Source organism: Cajanus cajan, chromosome 2, assembly GCF_000230855.2.
Source record: "Cajanus cajan strain Asha chromosome 2, NIPB_CcT2T_4, whole genome shotgun sequence".
NCBI classification, from domain to species: Eukaryota; Viridiplantae; Streptophyta; class Magnoliopsida; order Fabales; family Fabaceae; genus Cajanus; species Cajanus cajan.
In genome coordinates, this window is record NC_138518.1 from 2264877 (window position 1) to 2281506 (window position 16630).

General features: G+C 33.1%; 2 protein-coding genes across 2 annotated transcripts; both read right to left on the minus strand.

The window, feature by feature from the left end:
• Window positions 1-17: 17 nt before the first annotated feature.
• Window positions 18-1125, minus strand: LOC145954071 (uncharacterized). The gene is made up of 3 exons (XM_083067749.1): window positions 1087-1125; window positions 363-608; window positions 18-290 (listed from the first exon to the last, which is right to left on the minus strand). Exons 1-3 carry the CDS (start codon window positions 1123-1125, stop codon window positions 33-35), a joined length of 543 nt encoding a protein of 180 aa, XP_082923875.1. The 3' UTR covers window positions 18-32.
• Window positions 1126-11619: 10494 nt separating this feature from the next.
• Window positions 11620-13911, minus strand: LOC109812566 (bidirectional sugar transporter SWEET5; the record flags this gene model as incomplete). The annotated part of the gene is made up of 6 exons (XM_020376554.3): window positions 11620-12231; window positions 12337-12459; window positions 12563-12724; window positions 12856-13072; window positions 13561-13597; window positions 13872-13911. Coding segments are annotated over 6 exons (789 nt in total), but the record flags the coding sequence as incomplete, so codon positions are not given.
• Window positions 13912-16630: the final 2719 nt, after the last annotated feature.

A 16630-nucleotide genomic window follows, 5' to 3' on the forward strand; every position in this document is an offset into this window, starting at 1 on the left:
AGACTCATAAAAGAAAATATGACTTACATGGCCTACAACTGTATGACAGATATATTTAACATGCAGTTTCCCCCAACAATCTCTAATGCATCAGGCAGAGATATGTATAGTGGAACATCAGAGCTATCAACTCCAAAAACTCTAATGTCCCACTGTAATTGAATTGGATGCTTCTTTATTCGTGGTAATTTGATTAGAAGCTTAGATATGGGATCATCCTCAGCTTCTGCGATATTGGCATCATGAACATGAGGTTCTCTCATGACCTCCTTACCACGATTGATAAAATCCTAAAGAAATAATCAAAATTAGTTAAACAATAATAGAATTATAAGAATCTAAAAGAGCAATAATATAATTACCTTTGCCCGTGCTGAAAGCGGCATGACCAAACGTTTTGGCCAAGCTAAGAATGTGTCGGTTGCCTGCCCCACTAGTTGAACCTCTGTATTGGGCAAAGGCACTGGAGCAGCAGCATCTTCAACTTGGTCAACCACAACCCGTGTCCAGTCTGGCTGTAGAGGGACACCATGGATGGTTGAGCCACCCTCAAATACTCGGCCAATAGCCGCTAACCGTGGGGGGTCATCCTCAACATATAACTCACACTGGTTTGGTACATCAGTGTGAGTCTGATCCGGTGAGGGATCTGGAGCAGCACAACTCCCTTTAGTGCTGACTCGAACACCATCATGAGCAACTGCAGTCTGTTGCTGAGAACGAGCCAAAAGTTCAAACTTCTGTTCAAACTGTTTTCCAATATTCTTCAGTTTCTCTTCAAACTCCATCTTCAATCTCTGCTCCAATTCCTGTATAACCTCTTGACTGCAAGAGTTGACAGTGCTCCTCGATGATCGGCCACCAAAGAAATCTCGGTGGCTCCAAGAACCACCAACACCACGCACACGACCTCCGTGCTCTGGCTTTCCTATGGCCGTTGTGAGGATATCATTCCGACCATCAGAAACAAATGAGCCATGGGTGCTCTGCTCAACTAAACCCTCCTGCAACAATAAGGAAGATTAAAAATTCTTATGAATTAAATGAGTTGAAATGAAGAGTCTTAGTTTGTATATTTTTACTTACTATTTTACTAGCAATGACTCTTGCAGACTCAGAAGTCATTTGCCCATCTGGTTTTGTCCGGGATGCTATCCACATCTCATGGCGGGGAAGTGACTCTACACGGTCAGCATCCTCAACCCCTGCTGCCTGTGCCTTAGCCTTCTTCATTTGCTTTTTTTTTCTTTCATATCCCCCTCTTGACAATAGATGGGGTGCATCATTCTTGGCCTGTCGTTCTTGGGCAGCTATTCTTTTAGCCTGCAATAATACAAAAAAGAAAATGACATAAATTAAAATGTACCTTAAGTATTTGTGTCAATGTAAAAGTTATTAATAACTAACCTGCCACGAAGGGTCCAATCGAGTGGCACAAAATTGCATCCACTCCTCATCAGTGATCTGGTACTTTAGACAGGGAGTCTCATTTTGGCGCTCTCCAAATACATACTCCCGTGTCAAGAAAGTCTTGAAGTCTCTCCACCTGGTAGCAAGGGCAGATAACATCTTCCTCCTCATGCCCTCAGTCTTGAGAATGTCAAAATTTTGCTATGAAAATAACAACAAATAATAAATAATGTATTTTAGTTATATAATATTGAAAGGATGTGAAAGTATATACCTGAATATCCTACCACATGAGGTTCTTGTCAACCTCCTGAACGTCATCCCATGATGGAATGATAATAGAAACATGTCGTTGAGCTAGGACTCCCAAATAGCTCTTAAACTTGGCAGCATTTGGGCCTGATGCCTTTCCAGAACGAGGATCCACCTCAACCGGTGTCCTCTCCTTGGCAATGCGCCCAGTTGTCAACCCAGACAATCGAGTGACAGATCTACCTTCCCTCCTTCCACTACCAGACCCAGAATCCTCCATAATCCTGAAAAAATTAAACTGTCATTATTAAGAACTCTTCAACTCCATTTCTGTACTCTTGACTAATGCGACTTGCATTCATCCAACTTCGATTCATTATCTATATATTAACACAAATTAACTATTGACTCAGTTATTCATAAATTTTCTAACCTAAACTACAACCCTAAAAAATCGATGGTAAACTAAAGGTCAATGCCTAAAAAAGTCTCTTCTTTAATGCATCTGGAAAGGCCCGTACTGAAACTAGAACGGGCCGTTCCAGATCAAAAAATTACAACAACAAATTTCCAGCAGAACGGGCCGTTCTCTTTGCAGAACGGCCCGTACTTCTTGCAGAACAACCCGTTCTGCAAGGAGAACGGCTCGTTCTGCAAGGAGAACGGCCCGTTCTGCAAGGAGAACGGGTCGTTCCAGCGGAAAAAAATAGCAAAAATAAAACAAAATAATTACGGGGACAACAAACTAACCTCAAACGACCAACGTGCAGACACTTAGAGACTTGGATACGTTGAATGTAGCAATAAACGCAGTGGGAGACTCAGAAATTCAGAGAAAATGAGAGGGGTTGTTTGTAAATTGTGAGCGCGGGAATGGAAAAGACGAAGGCGGGGAATATAGGGCCATTTTTTACGTCGGGTTTCGTTGGTCCGACGCAAATTTACGTCGGACTATAGGAGTTCCGACGTAAATTTACGTCGCACTATGGCACTGCGACGTTAATTCCCACATTTACGTCGGACTTGGGGGGGTCCGACGTAAATTAGTCTCCACTTAATTACGAAACTGCCACCGCGTTTTTACAACGTCGGTGTTTACTGTTTCCGACGTAAATTAGGTGACGTAAATACCCTTTTTTGCACTAGTGTCTTATGATCTAAAGAGGCGGGAGAATCAGAGACGATCTCGGATATCAAAATCCAACATTTGACGTTTATCAAGGTAAGGGGGAGTGAGTAATCTTACTCTACACATGAGATAATGGTTGGGTAGTGAGATTGACCTTCAATCTCTTTTCTATTGCATGAACGGAATGAGGAAAAAATCCCAAATTGTGACTTGTATTATGTTTCTATCTTTCATATGATTCTTCAATGTTTTAATTAATGTATTGAATGTATATGTGTGTTTAATTGAGTATCAAACTAATTTTGTGAATCTTGGATTGCCTATGAATTTCTCTGAAAACCCTAAGAGAATGAATTTTTGGTGATTGTATTAGATGTTGATATGATGAGTATGTAATTATGTGAGTTATATGTGATTTTAAATCATATGTATAATTAATTTCATGTAATTTAAATTGTTTGGAAATTTGTGAATGCTTGTAGTTCTTGTAGGAAACCCTTGATTTATAGAGCAAGGCGAAGACTGATGTTAATTGTATAAATAATTCAAATTAATGCTGGACTTGAGTAATTAGTGATATAATAGAGTATTTTTAGGCTTTAATCTATGTTTTTATTGATTAAATTGAGAGTAGTGAGTTTGGGTGTGAAGTTGTGCTTTGTTTTGAAAATTCTAGTATGAACATACTTTGGTATTTATGTGATTTCTTTGTGTGTGAATAATCAAGTTGAGTTTCAACTTTTGGATTAGAAAGTAGACATTTGGGACTGTAGTTTAGATTCAAGAATTACATAAAAAAATGTTAAGGAATGATAGAGTTATGTGAGTTATAAGATGAATATACTATTTTGTGTGCAAAATGTAACCTGCCTATGTTGTAAGCGTTGTGAGGAAACTTAAACGGTCGGATTAGGCTTTATAATCTACATGATTGTTTTAGTCCTAGATGTTAGTTTTCCAATACCATTGGAATAACCCAAAACCGATATCTATGACTCAAGTTATGATCAAATTAATGAGCAAAGATCAAGTTGCTAGAAATAAGCTAAAAGGTTGTGGTTATGTAATTTTTACAAATATTAGATGAAAAAGAAACTAATTCTTGAGGTCAACATAGAAGTTGTAGTTAACTATATTATCTTTTTAAGGTAATAACTTGATATCATAAGTATAATGTAACACCCCGAATTTTCTACTAATAGACTATTAATTATTATTTATTTGTATATTTATGAAGATTATGTTCTTATAGTTATTTTAGTTAATTAAAGGAGTTTTATAGAATATTTTAAGGGTTTGTAATAATTTAATTATTTATTAAAAAATTATTTCTATTTTTTTAGGCCTAGAACGAGCTGCTCCAAAAAGCGGAACAGGCGTTCCAAAAAGTGGAACGGGCCGTTCCAGGGTAATAAAATGGCCTAAAATTATTAGTTGAAAACGGACCGTTTCAAGTATGGTCAATGTGGGTTAAAATCATCCCCAGAACGGGTCGTTTTGATTTAAGAATGGGTCGTTCTGGTGTTCAGAACGGGACGTTCCACTTATGGTCAGTCTGTGTTAAAAGGAACCCTAGAACGGGCCGTTCTAATTTTAGAACGGGCCGTTCTGATTTTTGGAAACGGGTCGTTCTGATTTTAGAACGGGCCGTTCCAGCTAAAAATTTTGCCCATGTTGGATCGAGCGCTTACCACTAGGCCAAAAGCTATAACTTATAGTCAGGGTGTAACTCTTTTTACTTAAGAGCGCAGTAGCCCAAGCGCCATGATTCGACAGTGACTTGGCCCACCTAGCCTCCGCCACGAGACAATTGATGCAACCCGCAACAATCTCCCCCTCAGCAATTGCCCCGCTGGGTATCGAACTCATGACCTTGGCTCTGATACCACTTGTTAGTCCCTTAGCCTCAATTAACTTAAGAGGGGGGTGAATTAAGTTTACTAAATTTCCTCTTATAAAAACTTTTCTGAATTACTTCTTTATCAATTTATTTCCTTAGACAAATTTGAAGGAATGAATGATGATGCAAACTACACAATTATAATTAATAACAAGAAATTAAAAGTGTAGGGAAAGAAGAATTGCTAACTTGATTTTATACTGGTTCGGCCAATCCTGCCTACATCCAGTACTCAAGTCTCCCACTTGAGATTTCCACTACTCTTGTAAACCTTACAAGAAAATGAATCCTCCAACACCTCGGAACTCCCTTTCCTTTGTTGAGATTCAAACACCAACAAGGAGAAAAAACCTTTCTCCTTTACAGATCCAATGATCTATTAAGTATTACAGAATGACTCTCTTGAAGAGTGGATATTACACTTTCATGATCTTTGATGAACTCTTTAGAGATTTTGCAAATGATTTTGGCCAAGTGATTTGTAAAGATTATTTTCACAATAGAGTTCGTCACCTTTCTCTGAAAAATTATAGGTATTTATAGACAATTGTTTCTTAGGTTATATCTTTTCATGAAGAGTTGTAACTTTCTATAATTTTTCAAAAAATAGGCCCTGATAATCGATTACAATACTTGGTAATCGATTACAACGGTTAAAGTTCAAAATGATTGAAACGTTGTATAATTTAAATTCAAAATTTGAAGTTTTATCTTCTGGTAATCGATTACAAGGGACTGGTAATCGATTACCAGAACACATTTTGTATTCAGAATTTGAACTTTGAAATTTCCTGTTCTGGTAATGGATTACAAGGTCTGGTAATGGATTACCAGAACATATTTTTTATTGTTTCAAAAACTTTTATGTAGAAAACTTCATCTCAATAATTTCTTTCACAAATCTCTTTTAAGAAATGATTTGAACTATTCTTTAAAGCTTTTGTTAAGTCTTTTGAAAACATTTTTACTTACTTTCAAAAGATTTAAAACTTGTTAAATTTAAAGAGATTAATTTGAGATTTTTGAAAAACTTATTCTCAAGGCCAAGCATACTTGCAATTCCAAAAGAATCTTTTACATTCTTAGCTAAGTTGATAAGATTTATCTATGTAACACTTGAGATCTTGTTCTTGCATCAACTTGCTTTAGCTCAACCTTGATTCTTCTTCAATGCTTTATAATCACTTTGGCATCATCAAAACATTTGTGCATATTTTCTTCAACATTCTCCCCCTTTTTGATGATGACAATTCACTTGATTCTTCTTCATGCTTTATAATCACTTTGGCATCATCAAAACATTTGTGCATATTTTCTTCAACAGCCTATATTCAAAAGATCCGGAACGGGCCGTTCCGAATTTAGTACCGGCCGTTCCGGGTACACCAGGATGCCTATAAATAGGAGGCATGGGGGTGAAAAATTACAACTAAGAAGGGTGAAAAATTTTAGAGAAAGAAAGAAAGAAAGAAAGAGAGAGAGAGAGAGAGAGAGAGAGAAAGAAAGAGAGAGAAAGAGAAAGAAAGAGAGGGAAAGAAAGAGGGAATCCAGAGGAGGAGGTCCTGCCCAAGTTTCAACTCCTGCTTATCCAGGTAAGGGGAGAGTGAGAAACCTCGCTTGGGGGTGTGGGGATAATTATTGGATAGTTTGATTGTCGGATTGGCCCCCAATCCCTTGTCTGTTGTTCTGTTTTACTTTATGTTTGCTTTACTTTGTTCCTTATTGGAAGTAATAATGAATATGAAATTAATATTAAAAATAAATGAGTTTTATTATGAATAAGAATGCTTTCTGTGGATCTCTGTGAATTCCTGTGCGGACCTTATGAGGAGTATTTATGACATGACCATGTGAATATGGACAAATGACATGAGACCTAATTTTGAGACAAGCTGTGATTATGAGACTATGAAAAATAATGACATGATGTACTAAATGAAATTCTATAATAAGTTAAATGTTGAGTCAATGAAATTAGGAATGTATGACATGCATCATATGCATATATTACTCCAGGTGTGCCGCTGAGGCCGCATACCAGTGATGCTAACAAGGTGTACCTTAGGGTCATCGGTGATGTAACAAGCTAACAAGGTGTACTTTAGGGTCACCGGTGATGTAACATGCTAACAAGGTGTACCTTAGGGTCACAGGTGATATAACATGCTAACAAGGTGTACCTTAGGGTCACCAGTGATGTAACCAGGTGTGCCTTAGGGTCACCAGTGATGATGAATTGTGAAACTTCCTATGGCGCCACATGCATGCATTTATGAGTCGAGTCCATGACATCATTGCATGATAAATGAGTGTATATGTGATATTGATTATGTATGTGTATTATTTACATGTGACTTATATTTGTTGTGTGTGTGTGCTATCTAACCTTTATTTCTACACCTGAAACTGAGTGAGATGTTTCTCACTCCCTTGTTGTTTTTGTATGTGTTTAAATTATGATGCAGGTGATCAACATCATGAGGATGTTAGTGATGAGGCTTAAGGCTTCAGTTGGACATGCTCTGATAGGATGTGACATCAGGCATAGCTAGGTTTAGTTTGGGATATTATTGTTTTAAAAGTTTTAATTTTCTCTTCTTTTGTAATTTTGAAGTTCTTGATAAAAGACTAAAATGTACATCTTTCTCGTAATATTTTTATTACATGATTTGTAAGTTATAAATTAATTTCTAACTAGGAGGCACTGCCACCTTTTGCTGGAATTAATTCTATAGTTTCTTTTATATGACTTCTTGAGTTTTGATACTTACATGTTGACTTTCTATGATTTATGAGTTACGAATGTAAATCTTCTACCTTATGATATTTGAGACAATTATTTTATCCATGAAAGATGTTGTCACTATGAATGATTTTATCTGCTCAAAAAGAAAATAAATATATTGTTTACATTTATTGCGTATTAATGTTGGGGTAGAGGGTGTCACATATAACTCTATATATTGTGTTTAGACACCACAATGTCGTAAGAACTTAAGATAAGAAGAGACAATTTAAAAGTTGTAATGGTGAGTTACTTTACCCAAATGTTTAATCTTGGAGATAGTTTGACAAACTTATAATAATGGTTAAGAAATAACAAGCATGAGAGGGGATATTTATGAATGAGTTATGATGATGATACATTCGTATGACCATCACATGGTCCACACACGACTTATCACATGTTCTATCACATCATCAATAGATTAATCACACAACTAGATTCTCACAACAAATATACATTCATCTAATGATCACTTCATACCTACATAATTCATAAAATAATTACAATGCAATACATATGCAAGAACAAGGTGACGCTCAACATAGTCCAAATAGAGAACAAACCTTACTCTCTAGAAGGGTCATGCCTGACATAACCCTCCCACGGTAAATGAATTTCCAGTAAGAAACCACTATAGTTCTCACGTTTGGTGCGAACTCTTTCATGCTTGTAGCCAACATCACAAAGAGCACTATGTGGCTCTCATGCACGGTGTAATAGCTTGGACACGCTGAAATGAGAGTGATCCAGAGATTGTACAAGTATGACATTGTATAATTGAAGATGACTTAAAGGAATTAATTTATACTACCTGTGCCAACAAGATGCATCTACTTTTTGGTAGCTTATTATAAAAGAACTTCACAGTTAAGCATGCTTAGCTTGAAGAAATTTAGAGATGGGTGATCCTTTGGAAAGTTTTTCAGAAAGTGTGTTAGTGAGGACAAAACATGCTGAAAAGTCTTGTTGGTTTGTGGGGTTAGTTGTTGATCCTAGAGGCAGACAAACATATTAGAAAGGTCTACCCACAAAGATTCTAACGGGTGAAGATTTTTGACCAACGAGAAGTTGTGTGAAGTGTCATCATGTGAAGTATCATGGAGTGAAGCTGCTAGTGGCCACACATGGTGCCTAGTGTTGCATCAGTACAAACGCTTCTATGTAGCAAATCATGAATTTACACAACCTCAAACAACTCAATAAATTACTCATCTCACGCTAATAAACGGTTATACATCTAACAATTTGCCTACCCATTCAATACTTCTATTAATTTAATTTATTCCATCCTTAAGATTCTTTGGTCAACCTATAAGCTTTCATAGCTTCACATTTACACGCACTAGTATAGATTATAAACATGAATACTTATTGTATATCATACCTAGAGCATATAAACACAACATACAATACATATTCATTGTTAAATTTATGGTTTGGGGTTTCCCTCTCATACATCATGCATAACAAGACGAGATTGGGGTCAATCCCTAAACTCCTCAAATAACTCACCTCAAAGTGAAGTTCTCACTTCCCCTTACCTCGTTGGGTGCCTACCCATTCAATACTTATATTAATTTAGTTTATTCCATCCTTAAGATTCTTTGGTGAACATATAAGCTTTCATAGCTTCACATTTACACGCACTAGTATAGATTATAAACATGAATACTTATTATATATCATACCTAGAGCATATAAACACAACATACAATACATATTCATAGTTAAATTTATGGTTTGGGGTTTCCCTCTCATACATCATACATAACAAGAGGAGATTGGGGTCAATCCCTAAACTCCTCAAGTAACTCACCTCAAAGTGAAGTTCTCACTCCCCCTTACCTCGTTGGGTGCCAAATGTTAGGGTGCGGATCTCCAAGGTTGTTTCTGAATGTCTTCGATTTTCCCTCCTCTTCAAAACACAAAAGCGTCAAATTTAAAATATGATACATGTGAGACAACTCTAGCTTATTATTCTATATTCTTAAAAACCCTAACTAGTGTTTAATATGTTGATAAAAACCAATTAAGCACGATCAATTATCCTTTCCTTATAATTTAATAATTAATTAAATTGAAATATTCCTTTTTGATAAGAAAATAAAGTATTCTCAATTAATTGATTACCTAAATCTTATCATTTCTGATTAGACAATATTTAAAAATCTTATAGATAATTTTGAAATCTTAATTTTTTTTTATCTAGAAATATCTCAATTAATTGATTACCTAAATCTTATCCTTTCTGATTAGACAATATTTAAAAATCTTATAGATAATTTTGAAATCTTTATTTTTCTTATCTAGAAATATCTCAATTAATTAAATAAACTCTTATTAATTTAATTTTTTTTTAAATTAAGTTGCTAGAATGAGGAGCTAATTTCATCCTTGTTGAGGTTATATATTTTTCCATTTCTATGTTTGTATTTTGATTTTACTCTTGGGGAACGTTTGATACGTGGAATATTTTTACATTCTTGGAAATCTTAAAGTGGGATCTTAATTTTCTATGGTTGGTAGTTTTTTTTATTTTTAAAAAAGAAAGATATTCTCATGAATGTAGTTTCTCAAGAATCATTTTTATCTCACTTTTTTACAAACATTCTCATGAATGGGGATGAGAATCTAATTTTTGAGTTAAGGAGAAAATTTAATGCATATATATAAAAAGACCACATTATCCTTTTTTAAAATAGAAAATTTCTCTCCTTTCTATTTTTCTTTCTCTCTCTATGTCTTTCTCTTTCTCCCTCTCTCTCTCTTTTTTTTTTCTTCTCTCTCTCTCCCCTTATATTTCTCTTTCTCCCCCTCTCACTCTCACTCCCCTTCTCTTCCTTTCTCCATTTCTCCCTCTCTCCTTATATTTCTATTTCTCTTTCTCCATTTCTCTCTCTCACTCTCACTCTCAATCCCATTCTCTCTCTCCCTCTCCCTCTCATATCTTTATTTCTCTCCTTCTTTCTTTTATTTTATTATTTCTTGACGTTATCAATTTTATTAAAGTTTATTTTGTTTTTATAATGTAATAGTATTTGTTAAAACTTTTTAATTAATTAATTAATTTGAACGAAATCAAATGTATATTTTTATCCTTCTTAATTATTATGTAACATTTTTCTTTGTTTATTTTTTGGTTGACTTCTGATTCAAATAATTTGACTATAAATTTTTAACTTTTTAAAAATAGTTTAATGTCATATTTGTAATAAGATTTGAATAAATAAATATATTTAATAAAATATATTTTTGTAGAAAATATTTATATTTCCAAGAAAATAGTAGTGTAACAAAACACGAAAATCTTTAATTTTTTAGATTATTATATGAAATTTCCTAGGAATCTTTATAAGTAACCAAACATATTTTACCTGAATCATAATTCTTAAGATTTATTATAATTTCCAAGAATCATGATTCTTGGGTGTGAAAAAATTTCTCTCTTATCAAATGCCCACTTAACGCTTATTGTGGAGTGATCAACCATATATAGCTTGACATTTGATTCATTAAGTATTAAGAAAATCTTTCGTAATGTTGAACTAGAACAAAATACCTAATGAAGCTTGTATTTAGGAATAGAACATGATCCATTAATTGTCTTAAACTCTTTTTTATTAATGCAAGTTTATTTATTTAGTATTCAAGGGATTGATGCTTAATCAAAGAATTTAGGATCTTTCTTATAAGGAATTAGGGTTTGAATAAATTAGTGGGTTGACATTAACAATAAAAATGAAACAAGATTTGAGTTATTTTAAAATGTATGGGAGTGAAGTTCAATGAAGTCTAATCCTGACATTCACATAACATATCATTTCTTATCTAAATCACTTTCAAAGTGTTTGAGAAAATACAAAAAAAAAAAAAAAAAACTTTATCTTTCTTTTAGATAATTTTTTTAATTCTTTTTATCAATCAATATCAATTAATAGAATATTCTTTAGTCTAAATTAAGTAATAAATGTGTTTATTGTTGTGTATTACACAACTTCTTTAAGAAATAATATTTATTTGCCATTAACTATTTGTGCGACCGGTAAGATTGTCAACATCGCTTAATAGTCATGTCTCTTAAAATGCATGGAATACATAATGCCTGATGGAAGTAAGAACATTATTCATATTTTTTTTTTAGACAAACTACTTGGAGAAATATGTTATATATGGCCACATAAGTGTTCTGATATTAGTGGAATTGATCGTGTAATTTTGCAAGAGTGACTTCCAATGTTCATTCACATTTTTGCATACATCTTTGCGATTTAGTTTTTATTTGTATGTATAAAATGTGCAAATTTTTTTCTAAGCATATCTTTTACCACTTTACTTTTTATTAATCAAAACTTATTTGTTATTAAAAAATCTAAATTAATTGTATCATTAATCTATAGTAATATAAAAACAATGAACTCATCACCATTTGTCAATGTTTGGTGAACTATGATTTTTATTTTTAATTTTTTTTTCAACTACTCTCTAATTTTATTTTAATTTATTTGCTTTTAATTTCTCTCATCAACTCTAATTTCCATGAAACTAACATGGCAATCTCACACTATCTGATATATGCACATATGGTGTTACTTGATTAAGATATTCTATAGTACATTTTTCAACTGCGGTGAGATGAAGCTCATTTGACTTCTTGACATCATCATTATCGACATTGCTTTCTCCTCTATGACAATAGCAAACGTACAGTATGAGTTGAGCAAGTCCAGAGACTGCTCCAATGCTATTACTGATCTGCAAGAATATACAATGGACACGATGCTTAACACAAGTTTAACTCAAAATATACAATGATAGAGAAGAGAGAGAAAAGATAGAGAGTGAAGTAACTATCATTACCAGAACATAGAGGTCGAAAGGGTAGATGAGAGCATATGATGTCCAACATAACCCATTTAGGAAGTTGGTCAGAGAGAGCCAAAATGGCATGTATTTCACACTCTTTGTTTTTATAACCTTTGCCTGTTGGAAAGAAAATTTTGTATAATATAGACTGCATTTCACATGTCAAAGTATCGCCACAAAAAGTAAGTTATGTGATATAGATTCAAGAGTCGGGACGTACCATGATTGTAAGAGGAGAGATATACATCATGACATTGAAGACATCACACACAACACCAACTATTAATGACCTTCGGGTAGTGCCATGCAATGCCAACATTGTTACAAGAACAATGGCAGCAAAGAAAAGAACCTCAATGATAAGATAAAGCAGCACCTTCTTCTGAAATTAAGGAAGAGAGACAGTGAGTGGTAGAACAAGAATAATGGGTACATAATTCAATAATTAAGCAACTAAGTTTTGGGACTTCAAATAAGTAATGGCATAAATAACAAAGGAGTAAGCATACTCACTCGTCCTTTGGTGGTTGCATAGGTTAAAAATATGGCAAGGTATACAAACTCGAACACAAGCCCAATGCCATTGATGGTGACGACTAAAAGGCTATGAGGATGCACAAAAGGCATTCCATAGAACACCCAAAACGCACAATTCAACACCGTAGCTATGTAAGGATCAGGCTTGAACTCCTCCACTGACTTCTTCTTTATAATTGTATAGAAAGTTGGTCTACAAAATTCATTCAAAACATCGATGATATTAATTTCTTAATACAATAATTGTTAGCTGAAAAGGAAACTACCTCACAAAATGTTGGAATAAATAATCACACTTTGTGAAAAAAAAATTAATTGGTTATGTGATTCAATCGTAAATAGTCTTATATGATAATTTTAAAATCATATCAGATAAGGATTTTTGATTAATTAAAAATGTGTAGAACTTAACTCAACTTTCTTTTTTCGAAACACTAAGGTTGGACTAGTGGTAGGAGTTAAGATAGTATGCACATAATCTTAAAAACATTGTTACCATGTGACTCAAAATGTTATACATTACTATTTATTCCACTCCACAATTAATGCAGTAAAAAAAATTGTATAAAATCTTTGATGCATTAGCGAGAGCCGCAACGAGCAATGCAACAATACATACATCACAACATAAAAATAAATAAATACAAATGGGAGAGAGATAGAGAGAGAATGTGTAATTACGCTGGTGAGAAGAACAAACCAAAGGAGATTACATTTCCTGCACATAGAATGCAAGACCGATCAGAATTCAGAACGAATAAATGATGAAACACAAAAGAACATGATATCATTAGGCACCAAACAAAATAATTTATTTCATCTCTTTTATTTATGAATTTTAATGCATTAATCAATTAAATGAAAACACTAAGATAAAATATTATAGTCATTATTAGTATTGTTCTAGATCAAAATTGAAGGTTTATCTTGATAGCATGAGTTCTCATTTAGTGAAATCATGTGCAGTTGCAATTGAAGGAGAGAGAAAGAACCTATGATGCCGATGATGTTGCGAACTATCGAAGCCATTTTCAAACAACACACAGAACAAAATGGAAATTAGAGGGAAAGAAAGGTGAAGGGAAGAATCTTTTGCTTAAAACAAAAGCAGAGAGAGTTTTTCTTTTATAATGATGATTTTATAAGTTTAAATTATTTTTTAAATTATATAATTCACTGACAAGATAATTATCCTCTTCTTATGAGAGACAAGTTGAAGTTCTGTTGCTGAAAGGTAAGAATTTTCTTCTCATCAAATTTGCAATCTATTATTGGCGCCAAACTTAAACGACTTTTTTTCTTCTTTGAAACAAAAATAGAGGCAATTAGTTGAAAAATAACGTTTAAAGTTCTAACAAACAAAAAAAGTTGATAAGCACCAGTTTCGGTTGCTTTAATTTTTTCTTATTAAAAATATTTTTATTTTGATGAATAAAAATACATTTACAAATTTTTATAAAGAAAAAAGGTCATCACAAAAAAATGTACATGGCATCACATTGACATATAAAGAAAAGGAAAGGGATGTCCCTTGTAACATCTCAAATTTTCTACTAATATAATAGTTTAATTATTATTTATCTTTTTATATTTATTGAGATTATTTAATATCGTACCAAACTTTAATGCATATGATGCATAGCAACAAACTTTATGCATAACAATTCACATGATCTCATTAATTCACAAATCACATGTCTTATCATCATATCACATTATTGCATCATTTCATTGTCAACTAATCTCATATAATATAATTATCACTTGTTCTCAATATAGTTTAACAATTTAATTATATCAATTAAATATTAGCAATCAATTACATAAAGGATCACATCACTACAACTCATACTTAGTTCATAATCATATCAATAACATACTCACATATCATAATTAGATATCTATTAAAGGAGCCTTATGTATTTGACCATGCTACTAGACTTAAGGTTTAACTGTAAGGCAGATACATAAAGATATGGATAAGGAAACCAAATCTATTGATCATAATGATTCCTTGCCAAATGTTGAATCTTTTAGTCTAGGATACGTATAATCAAATCAGTTAATAAGGACTTCTAGTTCTTGTGGGACAAAATGAAAGGCACCAATGGTAGATGTCACTGAAAACCAAATGGACAGGTTGACAAATGATATTGATCATATGGTAGAAGCATTAATAATTGGGAATACTTTGATTGAAAAACTGTCTAAATTTGTAAAGACACAAGTTACAATTTTTGTGTGCCTGTGGCTACTGAAAAATGCAACCAAGTCATTAACGAGCAGGTTTTAATCATAAAGCAAAGTACTAGTCGTGTTTATTCAAAGTTATATGTTTAGGACCTTTTCATTGAATTGAGCTTATCATGTTTTGAGAGGTTGACATGTTACGAGTATTTGTGTAACAATGAATCAAACAAGAATTTGTTGTTTGGAATTCCTTCTAAGATGCACCTTGAAGCATTACTTAAAATGATTTCTAATGTAGGGTTACATTAAGCTATAATTCATAGTTTGTATTTTGGCTGTCTTCTTCGAAGGACATGTTATGGGTTAAATTTATGATGTATTTCGAAAAACTTGTTTTGATGTATTTTGGTAGTTCTCTAACGTGGTGGTAATTGGTGGTTTTCATGTATTTTGGTGGTTTTCTAACATGGGTGTTTTATGGCTCAAAATAATCTATCATGTTACTTATGTCCTGTAATTTAATGTTTCAATTTGTTATTATTGTTATATTGCTATTGGTTTAAATTGTATTTCATTGTTCCAAGTGTCATTATTAAAACACATGGTGTGAAATTGTCATTTTATTACAGATTATTTGAAATGTTAGGGACCTCTAGAGAAAAAAAAAAAGTAAGGGTGGAAAGTAAAAGAAACATGTTGCCAAAGTTCAAGAGAAAAATTAAGTATTTGTCTCACAAAAAACACTTGATTATGCAAGACATTTTGCTACTAAAAATCAATCAAATAACTATCTTGATTTTTATGGAAGAGCATGTTTAGAACCAAAGATCATAAATCTGGATTTTTTTTAAAGCAATGGATTCCAATTTCAACATTATTTACAATATGAGGGGCTTGAAAACTTTGTTTCACTTGGTGAATCATACTTTCCTAATTTAGTGAAGGTTTATTATGGCAACATTATCATCTTCAACGTTGGTGTAATGTACTTAGAAGTTAAAAATGTCAACATCCGAGTTATGCCACTTGATTGGTTAACAATTGTCAATCTTATGTATGAAGGGAATAAATTTGATATTGTCAACCTTAGTAATGTGAGAAATATGATCATAACACTCCAATGGCAGGAATGATTAGGCAAGGAGTGCAAGGATTAAATTTAAGAAGGGCATGTAGTTTATTTATGAAGGGTAGATTGTTGCATTATATTTTAGTCCACATGTTAGCACCCTAACCAAGCAACTATGCATTACTTACTAGTGATGACATATTTGTTTTATGGGTTATAAAACAAAAGATTGCAATCAATTGGTCATATTACATATTTCAACACATGAAGAAATGCAAAAAAAAAAAAAAAAAGTGGTACATCCCTTCCACATGTTATACTTATTTCAAAAATACTGGAAAATTATGGTATGAATATGATTGGAGATTCAGATATTAGACCTATTTTGACTAATTATTTTAAGCAATATAGTCTAAACAAATTGAATATAACAAATGTTAATGAATTGTGGCAATATGGTAAAGAAGATGTTGAAGATCAGGGTGAGGGTGA